A 15,000-nucleotide genomic window follows, 5' to 3' on the forward strand; every position below is an offset into this window, starting at 1 on the left:
ACATTACTATGGGAACCACACACACACACACACACACACACACACACACACACACACACACACACACCAGAACACTATGGGAACTACACACACCTACCCACCCCTCAGAACACATCACTATGGGAATTACGCTCACTAAATGTACTACACGCACAATTCAGCAGATGTATAAAATCAAGCAGATGTGTAGCATGTGTATTTACACATTATATCTTGATAATTATAGTGTGTGTGTGTGTGTGTGTGTGTGTGTGTGTGTGTGTGTGTGTGTGTGTGTGTGTGTGTGTGTGTGTGTGTGTGTGTGTGTGTGTGTGTGTGTGTGCGTGTGCGTGTGCAGCGCCACTACCACCCTGTGGTGAGGAGGTTTGCAGGTCACCTGATGAGAGGGGCGCCCAGCGAGGGCAACGGATCACTCAACGTGGAGCTGAGTCGCAGGTGGGGGCAATATAGATGGATGACCTGGGGGCAATAGAATTCAACTGAAGCAACAAAAATTAAGAGGCCGTTTCCAAGTAACCTGCTATTTTTGAAAACGCATTGGTTTTGGCCTTCCGTCTTCATGTGGCCAGACTTTTATATTCATATTCTGAAGGTTGTTGTATTCCATCCTGTTTGTGTCATTTGTAGCCAGAAAAGAGCTTTCAAACAGCACCACAGACATCTGTTTGTGACTTACACTGATATAATCAAGGCTGAATGTATAGTGTCCTACCCTCATATGTAAACCTTTGCTAGTCTGTTTCTCCCTTAATATTTGTGTCAGATTCACACAAATGCAGTCCTGGGGTGCTGCTTTGCTACTCAAAAGGCACACCAAGTATGATTACCTTCGCCAGAAGGTTATGTTTTGCCCGCCGTGTATTTATTTGTGAATATGTCTGTTTGTCTGTTTGTTTGTACTTCGTCTAACTCAGTCAAAACTGAGCCGATTTTTATGAAATTTTGTGGGATGATTGGTCATGACCCAAGGAAGAATCGATTAGTTTTTGGGAGTGATTGGGTCAAAGGTCAAAGGTCAAGGTCAAAATGTGTGTTTGTACTTCGTATAACTCAGACAGAACTGAGCCGATTTTTATTAAATTTAGTGGGATGATTGGTCATGACCCAAGGAACAATTGATTAGTTTTTGGGAGTGATTGGGTCAAAGGTCAAAGGTCAAGGTCACGAAAAGGTCAAAAACGTACATTGAGCCGATTTTTATGAAATTTAGTGGGATGATTGGTCATGACCCAAGGAACAATTGATTACTTTTTGGGAGTGATTGGGTCAAAGGTCAAAGGTCCAGGCCAAGGTCACGAAAAGGTCAAAAACGTAAATTGAGCCGATTTTTATGAAATTTAGTGGGATGATTGGTCATGACCCAGGGAACAATCAATTACTTTTTGGGAGTGATTGGGTCAAAGGTCAAGGTCAAGGTCACGAAAAGGTCAAAACGTAAATTGAGCCGATTTTTATGACATTTAGTGGGATGATTGGTCATGACCCAAGGAACAACCGATTACTTTTTGGGAGTGATTGGGTCAAAGGTCAAGGTCAAGGTCACAAAAAGGTCAAAAACGTTTTTCTTTGCCAAGCACTATATGCCAGAAGAACGTGTGCATGCTGAATTGAATAAGAGGTCAAGACTGGGCCAAAAAATGTAATATTACGATATTCCAGTCCGATTTAAATGAAGCTAACACCAACATTTTGAGAATGTTATGCCCCACACTTTGAAGATGGCCAAAAAAAAATAAGTGGCGCAGGCGAAGGTTTGCGCTCTACCGAGTGCCCATTCTAGTTGAAATCTGTGTCGGTGGAGTCCCAAAGTATCTGATTTCACGTGAAATGACCCCTTATCAAACAGCTTCCTTGGCTCTCTGAGTGCATTTCTAGTTGTTGTGTCCACTTAAAGCTGTGTAGTTGGGGGCGCTGTGTCGCAGCGCGCTAAGCCCCCCTTATTTGGGCTTGCATGCCCATGGGGACCCCGGTTCGAATCCGGACGGGGTCATTTCCCAATCCCACCCCCATTTCTCTCCACATTCACTTCCTGTCACTCTCCACTGTCCTATCTGTAATAAAGGCAAAAAAAGCCAATAAAAACATTTTAAAAAAAATAAAAAGAAAGCTGTGTAGTTCACTCTTGCCTCACCAAGCTGCAGTGTTTAATGACGGTCGTGTCTCGTGCAGGTTGCCGGTTGAGCTGTTCGAGGACTACAGCGTGAAAGACATGACCTTCAACCCCCCAGTAGGGGCGCCGCCCAACAAGAAAAAGGTGCGAAGTACATTTCAAGGCTCTTTGCTGTGCCGTTGTTACATGTTGACACCGTGATGTGAAGTATTATAATGCCAAACTGTGAAGAAGCATTGAGCTGATATGAAGTATTATAATGCCAAACTGTGAAGAAACATTGAGGTGATATGAAGTATTATAATGCCAAACTGTGAAGAAGCATTGAGCTGATATGAAGTATTATAATGCCAAACTGTGAAGAAGCATTGAGCTGATATGAAGTATTATAATGCCAAACTGTGAAGAAGCATTGAGACCGGAAATATTGTCATTAAGGTCCGGTTACTTGGTCACTGCCGAGGCAATTGATAAAGAGTTTCTTACACTTCACTGTGTGAGATTTTTAGTTGTTTATTTCCAGAATTCATGCTGCCCTTTCACTAATGTTACCTTTTTCATGAATACTTACCACCACCATCAAATTCTAGGTATTCATTATGACTGGAAAAAGTTTTTAGCTGCAAAAATGACCTTGAACCATACTAGAAAATATCTGTTTATTACTTAAACTTTCATGTAAAGATCAAATTTGGCAATAGGCAGCCCCGTTTCAATTAGCAGCATAGTTGCAGTACCTTTTGACCATTTCCTGCACAGTGTCCCTTTAAGGAATCAATATGACAAGGTTCAAAGCTTAGAGACAAGAAAGCTCCCTCACACTGTTCATGTTGCAGCGTTTACTTGCCACGTTTTTGTCTATTGACCTTCTTCAAGCAATTCCTAAGGAGAAAACAGAAAGGTCCATAGACTGAAGCGTCGAAAAGGAAAAGCTGCAAATGTGAGGGAGATTTCTTCTCTAACGTCGGTGACCCAGGGGTTCCACTCCTACGCACCTGTTCTAAGGAGCTGTGCAAGAATTCTAAAAGATTTATCAAGATGCTGTAACACTAATCTTTACGGATCGCTAATAAGGTGTTAATTTCAGAGTAATTTCTCAGTAATTTCAGTGTAATTTTATGGTAATAACTGTTTGTTATTAGTAATAACAGCAAAATAACCATATGGTTTCCAGTGCAATGATGTCACATGACTATGACATCATTGCGAGTGAAAGCGGATTACGGTGATTGAAGGAGGCTTTGATGATGGCATTATCCCCGTGTCACAGAAAATTGCATTATCCCCGTGTCAAAGAAAATTGCATTAGTGCGGAGCCGAGCCATAATTGGCATTGCACTGGAAACCATATGGTTATTTTGCTGTTATTACTAATAACAAACCGTTATTACCACAAAATTACACTGAAATTACTGAGAAATTACTCTGAAATTAACACCTTATTATAATACACTCGCGATCCGTAAAGTAAAGTGTTACCCAAGATACTTAGCTGTCACACCCCTAGCTGGATTTCAGAATGAATGGAGTTTAACAGGGAAAATGTAAAAAGAATTGACCCCACGTTGTTGTTGTATTGGTGACACATAGAACAATTTCTGTTGCTTACGATATTGAAAATCTCAATATCTCCTCATTCCTTTTTCTCAGGATCACTTCACAATCGGCCATGCCTTCCTAGACTCTAAACTCAAGACTCAGATCGACCATGCTCTAGCAACGGAACCTGACTTCGCAACATTGAATTTTGCAGAACATATAAAAGTTCCCCAGAATGAACCAGAACCGGAGATGGAATCTGGAAAATCTTTGCCAGAACCAGAGTTAGAATCTGGAAAATCTTTGCCAGAACCAGTTTAAGAAATCTTCTTGTACAGAATTCTTGGAATGTTTTTCTTTTTCTATAAAAGCTATCAATAAAAGGCTTGTGTACAGGTTTTACCTAAACCTATTCGATGTGGTTCATTTGAATTAATACTCACTAATATTGAGAACATGCCTTTATTTTGCTACCTGAATCAAACGGGAAGTGACACCCATCATAATCCTCAATTGTCTTTCCAATACGATACTAGAAATTATTTCATCACTTCACTGAAAAAAACCAACCTTTTACAAAAGAAATGAACAACCATTTGATTTCTAATTCATAACTGCCTTTAATAGTCATTCATCAAGCAGTTCAATAACCGTTTCAAGTAACTGTGGAGAAAAGTAGTCAAAACAGTTGACAGCACTAAAGCGACCACATCCATAATAGCGATGAAAGAATAGCTAACTGGATCAACACAAGTGCTCCAGCATTTTGACGCTACAGCATTTTACAGTACGATGTTCCGTCCAAACACCATGCACACAGACATGCCAGTGTTGTTGCACGTACCCAGATCTACACATTGCTCGTGCAACACTGAAATGATAGCAACATTTTTCAAACTAGGCACATGCTAATTAGCATCATCTTACCATGATAGCAATCAACCCAGCTTCTTCCATCCTTTCCTGCTGCTTGTGGTCTTGCCTAGACTTGAGCAGGTTTGGCATCATAAATGTTCAAATTTTTATTCGATATCTTGCAAAAGCACAACTCAAAGCCCATTACCTCATTTGCAATCAGCATGTTGAATGGGGAGACTCCTCCCAAAAGCTGCTCTGGGGTCCGTTTCTCGAAAGCGTCTTTGCTATCGTCGTTAGCAAAGTCCGTCGTACGAGCGACTCAACTGCATCTTGACAGCGACGCTCACCACTAAATCCAAGGGAATGGTGTTACGTCTTAAGACGGTCTTAAGACGGTTAGCAACGTCAATAAGCGAGAAACTGACCCCTGCCCAAGTTGGCAGCGGGGAAATGTTATTGTTTTCTCCACAGAGGTGGGCCAACACTGAGGCAGGAGGACAGAAGCAACAGGGAAGGACACGAGGAGCTAGTTGCACCCTCTGCCTCAACACTTAAAGGGGTATGCCACTAGTTTGGGACTTAATACAGTTAAAATCGTTGGCCAGGGTTTATAAAGGTGGTAAAGTGTCTTATTTTTCATGTTAAGCGTTGTCTTGCTTTAAGACAAGTTAAAAGAGGGAGCATGTCGCTGAGCTAGTGAAAGTCGATGGATCCGTGTAGCATGCTACAATGCTACACGGATCCATTGACTTTCACTAGCTTAGCGACATACTCCCTCTTTTAACTTGTCTTAAAGCAAGACAACGCTTCACATGAAAAATAAGACACTTTACCACCTTCATAAACCCCAGCCAATGATTTTAACTGTATTAAGCCCCAAAATAGTGGCATACCCCTTTAAGCACACAGCTGCTCCATTGACTGTCAGGTCTCTGAAATGTAGCATTTGATTTCTCCAAGATAAGAAGGGCAGCAATAGAAGTTTTAAAACAAGTACAACAGCCTGAGGCTGTGGACTAAATGCACTAATTTAAAATACAAGTGCTGGGACCCACAAAATAAAAATTAAATTAAATAGAAGTTTACACATTCCTTGCCCACAGTTTTTGATACTGGTAACAGTTTTTAAAAAAGCCAACCTGGGCAACAACAAAAAAAGAGCAAGTACGGTAAATAAATATTTAAAGTAGCAAAATTATTTTGCTATTGTGTAGTGTATTCCTCTGAAAAGAAATAAAAATAATTAAGAGGAAAAACAAGTAGAAAATAAAGACACAGAAAAAAAGAAATAAAAAAGGGAAAAAAAATGTGGAAAAGATAAAACCACCCTCACTGAAAGACCATCTCTCAAAAAAAAATCTTGGTCACCAATTTGGTTTTAAACAAATAAAACAGTAATGATTAGTATCAGTATGTTGTTACATTAACCAGCTAATCATCTCCACATATATTTAAAAAAGAATAAGCACTGTGATGCAAGTAACCAAACACGAGCCTGCCATTTGACATCACAGTATCTCTCTAGTGTTTCATTATGGGATGATTGAGGCCAAGGCTCAGTTGAAACCTTGTGTGCATTCCAATATGCAGACGTCTGTCTTTCCTTCCTCACGTGCCTGGTTGTGACCTCATGATGATGTCACAGACGACAGAAAATTAAGTCAATATCTTGCAAAAGCTCAATTCTAATGTAATTTCCTCATTTGCAATTGGGATGGTGAATGAAGAATAGTCCCCCAAATTTGTTGTGGCTAGGTTGAGAGCAGAGAAACTTTTTTTTTTTCTCCAGTGAGGCGGGGCGTCAGCAACATGCAAGGCCACAAGCACAAGTGGAGGACTGAAGTCTGCATGTTGGAATGCACCCTATGCATCTCTACTGGCTTCAAAGGAACAGCCCACCATTTTTGGTACACTCGTTTTACAGCTCCCCTTGATTTTCATTTTTAAATTAGTTTTACCTTGCTTCTGTTGTTCCAACTGTTCTCCGAGTTTGGTGCCATTACTCTCTGGCATGCATGACAGAACCGGATGGTACTAGTGGTGTTGTCTACGTAGAACGCAGGTATACAGAGTATACCCACTTCTAAATTTTAGGGGATTCAGTATACCCACTTAAAATTGATTGATCAATTATTTAGAATAGCATAAACATATACAGTATACCCACTTCAAAAAATGTTCGAATATACAGTATACCCACTATAAAAAAGTAGACTACACTGCTGGAAGGTACTAAAACCTGAATGGTTCCAACTGGTCCCACTTGGTTTAAAAACGCATGCTAAGAACTAGAAAGAATATTGCCAGAATCAGAGAACAGCTTATTAAAACCACGGAAAGGTGTGAAATTGGCGTTTACAAAAAAATGGTGGACTGTTTCTTTAATACAAGCAAAACACTTGGAATCAGTGATATGTTAGTCCACAACACAGCCTTAACTTTCCACATCATCCCCACAAATATGGTCCAAACATTAGCTATAAAAATGAAAAGAAAAAAAAAGAAAAATCTCAATTTTAAATACAGAATGTGTGGTTTTAAGGTAGTCCGTGGCAAAAAAAGAAAGAAAAAAATGCAAATAAAAAGCCCCCTGACTGAAGTGTGACCAGAACCAAAAGGCAAGGTCATGTGACCAAAGTCATGTGACCAAAGTGCGTGTGACTTGACTTCCCTTGACCTCGGTGACCGTGAGAGGGGACTTAAGTGTACTATTTAAAATATGTATATACTGTACATATACGCATCTGATAATTATACATACAATATGCATTGATAATTACAAGGAAAAGAGACAAAAACGGGGGACAGTTCAAAGTACAGAGTTAAGATCTGATCACTTGCTTGTTGATTATAAAATTACATTGATAAACACACATACAAATATATATACAGTACACACACACACACAAACTAAAAGTACACATGTAGAATGTACAAAACAGGAGGAAACAAACCTAGACACTTAGACAACGTGCCATGCAAAATATCTATCCCATGGCAATAATTTAAATTAGAACAACAGACATAATTTAGGCTTAAACCTTTCAGTTTGACTTGACCATATCTCTGTTCACTTCCATTGGACCCACTTAAATACATCTTGCCACTCCAACTATTAAACTGCTTTCCTGTTGCTTATTACTTCAACTCACTGTCAGCATTTCTGTGCTACCATTTTACACTGAAGTAATTAAAATAACATTCAACTACCTTAGCCAAAACAATGTTAAAATTTGGCAGCAACAATAACTTATTTTCTTCTCTTAACTGATGAAAAACAAATAATCAATTTAGTTAAATTTAATTTTAAAAAAATGAATATTTTAACATTTCCATGCTGTGTTCAAAGGTGCCAATAGCATAGTTTTAAAACTTAATAAATTGTAATCAATCAATGATAAAATTACTCATATGCAGCACTGGATAAAGGCTAAATACGTAGTTCTTTGTACCACCCCTTCATTGTGGATGCCAAAGACCACTCACCACCAGTGCCAGCAAAACACTTGACCTCAAACCATGTCCTCCCCCTCCTCTCCTCTCCTCTCATCTTCTAAATACTTTCATCCTTCACCTACAGTACATTCCATGGGGACCAAATGCTCCTGAATGCACCTTTTCAAATAAAATAAAATACAAATAAATAAACTTTCCCTTAAATAAAGGTCCATACACCACTGATCAGTAAGAACATAAAGTCAGTTACACCATCTACAAAGCATTGGGTGGCATTGGGGAATTAGACACACCGTACTTGGGCCAGCACTGGGCCGCATCTGGCCCACACAGTCCTGATGAGCCTCTTCAGCCACAGTTCACCTTTAGACAATGTTTGTTTGACGCACAGTGTGACCAATCAGAATGCTTGTCAGTAGATATAAATTATTCTGTCCGACACCAATCACAGTGAATTTCTGACTTGAAACACGCCCCTTGAGACATTGAACGTGGCTACAACACTCCTTGTGAAAGGTCGTTGGTGTCAAGTGATGTGACGATATCAGTGGACCCTCTCAGAAACTTCAAGCAGGTGGGGTGAGCTAGAACTAGTGTCCAACTCACACCGCAGTGTGGCAGTGCAGGACTTAAGAGTACAGTACAGTACAGTACAACACAGGAAATAAATCAAGAAATCCCAGACAGCCATCTTATTCATGACCATTAGCCCTGTGAGAGGGCCGGGAACATTCCTGCTGTAAAGGTAAGGTGGGTGATCACATGGACGCCACCACCACCACTTCTCAATCGCCTCGACCTCTGACCTCCATAGACATCTGTTCCTCGGACGTAGTTGGCAACGAGGACGGACAATCGCCAACTGTAGCGTTCATCGGCTAGTCGCGTCCCACAATGCAACTCTTTCGTCTCCAAAACGACATCAGCCGCTCAGGGCGGCTAATGGAGGATCGATCTCAACGCTCATCTCTGGAAAGATCTCATCAGCATCATCAACATGGCTCACTGCCATTGGCTGACGTGAGCTAAAGAGAAGACAGCGTGATTGGCCAACAGGAAAAGATGGAGAGGAGGGGCGGTGTTCATTTGTGCTGTTTCCAGTTCCAGAGCAGTGGACCCAGGGCCCTGGGGGAGGGGCCTGGCGTACTACAGAGCCTGTGATTGGCTGGTGGTGTGGTGATGAAGCCGCCAGTCATCCAACCTGCTGCGGTTAGCCACTCCCTCAGTCTCTCAGGAAGCACACCTGTGGGGGAAGCGGAACAACAACACGGGTCAATAATGTGTGCGTGTGTGTGCGCCTGTGTGTGTGTGTGTGAGTGAGTGAGTGAGTGTGCTTATATTTTAATGTTATATTTTAATGCATTATTATGTAATAGGGACCATGCAGATTATGAACATTGTAGTGTGTGTACATGTGTGGTGAGATGAGTCTTAAATTAAATGTTAACACATCCACAGTGAATGAAACACACATCAAATACAGTTAGATGCCACAGAAGTTCAACGCAGTCAACACACACATGAATTTCTAGCAGTGAGTGTACAAGGAGCAATATGTGTGTACCGAGTCGACTGCAGGGCCGGATTAATGCACAGGCTATAAGGCTGCAGCCTAGGGGCCCCACCTGCCATGGGGGCCCCCAGTTGGCCAAAGGGGGAAAAATGAATATAATTGGAGAAATGTAAGATGCGGTATTGATAATGTCCATGTCATACCGTGTCAGGTAGAGTTTTCAACAGGGTTGCCAGATGAGGCTGATGATTTCCAGCCCAAAAAAATGCTCAAAACCCGCCTAGAAGCACAAAATCCCGCCCAATTCTATTGATTTCTATGGCAAAAATTGGGCGGGTTTTTCTGCTAAATGCCATTTTTACCCGCACACAGGCATCCTAAGCAGCCCAATTGGGCGGGAAACAGCCCAATCTGGCAACACTGGTTTTAAATCTTATTAATACCCCTCATGGGTCGGAATTATGACCGCATCGGTGTATTTTTTTAAATGAAATTTACCTTTCAAGGGGGGCCTACCAGAACCTGTGTCCTAGGGGCCCTGCGGCGTCTTAATCCGGCCCTGACTGACTGTAGTGTCATGGATGTCAATGGCACAGCAAAACCCATGCATTCCCCACACGTAAAAAAAAAACAAACAAACAAAAAAAACCTGGCACACTATAAGGTCTTTGACAGCGGTTAGATCTGAAAATGCTCCAGAAGGAGATACATCTTACAACCTTTAACAAACTGAATTTGAGAAGCAGCAGCAGCTCCCAAAAGGCAATGGTGGTGGGGTTGCAGCATTGACAGTAAATAGAATGGACGCCAAATCAACGCTATTTGCCATTCAACGCTTTGAAGCCAGATTTGGGAACATTCCAACTTACATTCCACCTTAGCAACGCCAAACGCAGGTGCTGATTGGACAACAACAAGACTTCTAACGGTCAATCAAACCATGTTCTGATGCTCATTGGTCAATTTAACTTTTAATATCTCTCTAAAATAAAACATCACCACAAAAAATCACCACCCTGGTAAGTTGGAGAGCAAGGGGACCTACTAGTTGAGCGAAAAATGATCCCCCTGGAGTGGCATTTAAGAGAGATACAGGGCTTCATGTCTCTCATAGGAATGAATGGGATTTGGCCATTTTTTGGTCTTTTTGGGTCCAACCTTGGCTCCAACTTGGCTTCAACAATGAAATAGAATTTTGGCCTCCATTCTATTTACTCTCAATGGGTTGCAGGTTAACCATTTTAAGAATATGTACTATTATGACATCACATTGGGGGTTCCGCAGGCTCATAGGAGTCTATGTAGAAGCTTAGAATCCTGGGGGAGTTCCCCCAACGTGATGTCATACCTGCAACCCCACCTTTAATATCAGCTCAGAGAGGGGAGGGGAGGGGAGAGGAGAGAGAGACACCACAAGAGTGATATAGTGGAGAGATAGAGGGAAGGCTGATATATGGTTGTTTTGGGTATAGGGGGTGCGCACAGCCTTTTGCAGGTGCCAGACGAACGTGTAAGACAGTTGAAGGAAATAGGTCTGCACACTGCCAATAAGAATAAGCTTAAAAAAATAAAATATAAAAGCAATGTTTCGATCACCAGGGTAATCAAAACGTTGCCAGGGTAATCAAAACGTTGCTTTTTGAATGGAAGATTATGTGTGTGCTGCTTATTGGTAGTGTGTAGACCTACCTCCTTCAACAAGACTGAGATATGAACAAGAGTGACAGCAAAAGAGAGAGAGACTTGGTGAGTCTGGTGTGTAGTTTTTGTGACGAGGCTCGTTCGTACCTTGCAGTGGAGTGGCGGCCTGACTGGTGCTGGGTGCTCGTGCATGCCGTTAAAAACACACACGGGGCACACACAAAAATCCATCCACACGCACGCACGTCTTAACACACACACAAACAGATGGAGGGCAGGCATATGGAGTCGTGGTCATGGTGGTGGTGGTGTGGGGTAAAGGCTCTCGTTTTTATTCGGAGAGCTCGGCCCAGCTGACTGTGCCTGCAGTTCGGTCTTCCTTACTGGTGGGGGCGCTGCTGCTGCTGCTGCTGCTGCTGCTACTGCTCTCCTGGGCCAAGCTCTTGCTGCGGCCCGTTAGCTTACGAAACTCGTTGGCAAACGACAGGCCCTTGCGCTTGTCCTCACGCACCACCTGATGAATAAAGACACACACATAAAGACACACACACACACACACACACACACACACACACACACACACACACACACACACACACACACACACACACACACACACACACACACACACACACACACACACACACACACACAATAGGTAGGGAAGACCATTTTAGCTTCTGAGGTAGGGTTAATAGAGTGAGAGTTGACGTACACGTGACATAATAAAAATAGAGAAAATGTTGACTGTCAAAGAATAATGTATTAAATGTTGATGAATATGCACAGACAGGGGGTTTAAACAGCTGAGATTAGGCGGATGCCATGGGGGGCATTCATCTATTTTATGGGGTGGGAGGGCGTTGGCAGGGTTATGATGAGGTTGAGGGGGCCGTTGGGAGGCTTGGGGCTTAGAATGAGGTCCAGGGGGCTTTAAAAGGGTATGCCACTATTTTGGGGCTTAATACAATTAAATTCGTCGGCTGGGGTTTATAAAGGTGGTAAAGGGTCTTGTTTTTCATGTTAAGCGTTGTCTTGCTTTAAGACAAGTTAAAAGAGGGAGTATGTAGCTAAGCTAGTGAAAGTCAATGGATCACTGTAGCATGTAGCATGCTACACGGATGCATTGACTTTCACTAGCTTAGTGACATGCTCCCTCTTTTAACTTGTCTTAAAGCAAGACAATGACTTACATGAAAAACAAGACACTTTACCACCTTTATAAACCCTGGCCAACGATTTTAACTGTATTAAGCCCCAAAATAGTGGCATACCCCTTTAATTCAAAAAAGGTTGTGAACCACTGCTCTAGTGTGTCATTTACAGTATATCACGAAAGTGAATACACCCCTCACAGTTTTGCAGATTTTTGAGTATATCTTTTCATAGGAAAGCATTACAGAAATGTAACTTTGACACAATGATTAGTGACCTTTTAACAACATATTTAACCGCTTAAATTTCTTGTTCACTCGGAAAAAAACTAAATACAGCCATTAATGTTTGAACATGTACTCACAAAAGTGAGTACACCCCAGATTAAAATCAGGTAGAGAAGGGGCTATGTTGGCTCGAATTGTCTCGAAATGAAACAAAATGAAACGGGATGACAAGGGAGGTCATCAGTGTGTGTTTCAACCTTTCTTTGCATTGAACTTTTAAATTTTGAGTCTGCATCTGGCTTAAATAGATTGGTGTGAGATTTGAATGCAATCCTATGGAGAATATCATGATCTGCTTCAGTAGTCACAGTGCATGTTGACATGCATGTTTCTTTTAGGTGTATTTCAGATTGCCAATGTTGACAGCATTCATGCATCCCCAAACCATGTCAGTCCCACTACCATGCTTGGCTTATGAGAGGATACACCTTTTTTGTACAACTCACTTGTTTACCACCACACATGCTTGACACCATCTAAAGCAAATTTGTTTATCTTGGTCTCAAGAGAGATGAACAGACCAAGGATATGGATCACTGGAACCATGTTGTGTGATCTGAAGAGACCAAGATAAACAAATTTGCTTTAGATGGTGTCAAGCATGTGTGGTGGTAAACAAGTGAGTTGTACAAAAAAGGTGTATCCTCTCATAAGCCAAGCATGGTAGTGGGACTGACATGGTTTGGGGATGCATGAATGCTGTCAACATTGGCAATCTGAAATACACCTAAAAGAAACATGCATGTCAACATGCACTGTGACTACTGAAGCAGATCATGATATTCTCCATAGGATTGCATTCAAATCTCACACCAATCTATTTAAGCCAGATGCAGACTCAAAATGTAAAAGTTCAATGCAAAGAAAGGTTGAAACGCACACTGATGACCTCCCTTGTCATCCCTTTTCATTTCGTTTCATTTCGAGACGATTCGAGCCAACATAGCCCCTTCTCTACCGGATTTTAATCTGGGGTGTACTCACTTTTGTGAGTACATGTTCAAACATTAATGGCTGTATTTAGTTTTTTTCTGAGTGAACAAGAAATTTAAGCGGTTAAATATGTTGTTAAAAGGTCACTAATCATTGTGTCAAAGTTACATTTCTGTAATGCTTTCCTATGAAAAGATATACTCAAACATCTGCAAAACTGTGAGGGGTGTATTCACTTTCGTGATATACTGTACCTGTTCTTGGAGCTTGAGTATGAATTCAATACTGTTAAAGGGACACTGTGTGAGATTTTTAGTTCTTTATTTACAGAATTCATGCTGCCCATTCACTAATGTTACCTTTTTCACAAATAATTAACACCAAGTATTAAGTATCTAAGTATTCATTATGACTGGAAAAATTGCACTTTTCATTCATGAAAAGGGGGATCTTCTCCATGGTCCGCCATTTTGAATTTCCAAAAATAGCCATTTTTACCTTCAAAAATGACTATACTTGGACCATACTAGAAAATATGTGTTTATTACTTAGTAAACTTTCATGTAAAGATCAAATTTGGCAATAGGCAGCCCAGTTTCAATGAGCAGCATGGTTGCAGTACCTTTTTTGCCCATTTCCTGCACAGTGTCCCTTTAACTATTTGCCGCCAGTGGCTGTAGGAGATGTGGCGGTGAAGGTTTTTACTTTCTGAACCACCTGGGAAGTTCGGCTCAGATGCGCCTGTCAATATGTGCTCAACGGCATGCCCAAATGTGAGAGGGTGTGTGTGTGTGCGTGCGCGTGTGTGTGTCTGTGTGTGCGTGTGTGTGTAACTCACATGTTCTTTGAGCTTGAGTATGAACCTGCCGGCCCCTCTCCACTGGCTCTGGGTGAGGTACACACACTCCGTATCCTGCAGCACACGCTGGCTGCCCTTGGCCCCCGCCGCCCTCTTGCCCCCCGAGGAGGAGGAGGAGGATGAAGATGTTTCCCTGCCCAGCTCTTCCAGGAGCACGTAGTCACTGGGGTTGGGGTTGCTCAAGATGCTGAACGAGTACTTGGCCTTGCTTAGGGCCTGTGGTAGAAATACAGAGGGCTGTGTTAAAAAAAAGAAGAGTAATTGTGTGTGTGTGTGTAATTGTGCTTGTGCTTTGATGAATTGATAAATCCATTTGAGTGTGAGACGGATCGTATTTGAGGTGCTTGAAAAATGATGTGCTTGCCGCGCTGTACAGTATGTACACCTGTGTGCTTACGAGCATGCGTGTGTACCTGTCGTTGGCGGTGCTGTGGCGCGGGGCCTTGATGACGGTGTGTATGTGTGTGTGTGTGTGTGTGTGTGTGTGTGTGCGCGTGTGTGTGTGTGTGTGTGTGTGTGTGTACCTGTCGTATGATGTAATTTGCAGAGCTCTGGCATGGTGCTTTGATGACCGTGTGTGTGTGTGCGTACCTGTCGTATGATGTCGTTGGCTGTGCTCTGGCGCGGTTCTTTGATGAAGGTGTGTGTG

At 42.0% G+C, this 15,000-nt stretch overlaps 2 protein-coding genes across 3 annotated transcripts in view; one reads left to right on the top strand and one right to left on the bottom strand.

Moving 5' to 3' along the window:
• noc3l (NOC3-like DNA replication regulator) overlaps window positions 1-4,061 on the top strand; it is a 42,897-nt gene extending 38,836 nt beyond the window's left edge. For both annotated transcript variants that reach the window (XM_063220795.1, XM_063220796.1), the window contains 3 exons: window positions 338-435; window positions 2,170-2,254; window positions 3,761-4,061. In XM_063220795.1, the coding sequence (XP_063076865.1) occupies window positions 338-435; window positions 2,170-2,254; window positions 3,761-3,970 (393 nt within the window). In that variant the 3' untranslated portion in view covers window positions 3,971-4,061. The remainder of the gene's footprint in view (window positions 1-337; window positions 436-2,169; window positions 2,255-3,760) is intronic.
• A 3,261-nt stretch (window positions 4,062-7,322) lies between these two features.
• plce1 (phospholipase C, epsilon 1) overlaps window positions 7,323-15,000 on the bottom strand; it is a 212,341-nt gene continuing 204,663 nt past the window's right edge. Inside the window, exons 34-36 of the mRNA XM_063221000.1 lie at window positions 14,331-14,567; window positions 11,265-11,631; window positions 7,323-9,206 (exon numbers count right to left, since the gene is read on the bottom strand). Coding sequence (XP_063077070.1) covers window positions 11,449-11,631; window positions 14,331-14,567 — 420 coding nt within the window. The 3' untranslated portion in view covers window positions 7,323-9,206; window positions 11,265-11,448. The remainder of the gene's footprint in view (window positions 9,207-11,264; window positions 11,632-14,330; window positions 14,568-15,000) is intronic.

Source organism: Engraulis encrasicolus, chromosome 17, assembly GCF_034702125.1.
Source record: "Engraulis encrasicolus isolate BLACKSEA-1 chromosome 17, IST_EnEncr_1.0, whole genome shotgun sequence".
NCBI lineage: Eukaryota > Metazoa > Chordata > Actinopteri > Clupeiformes > Engraulidae > Engraulis > Engraulis encrasicolus.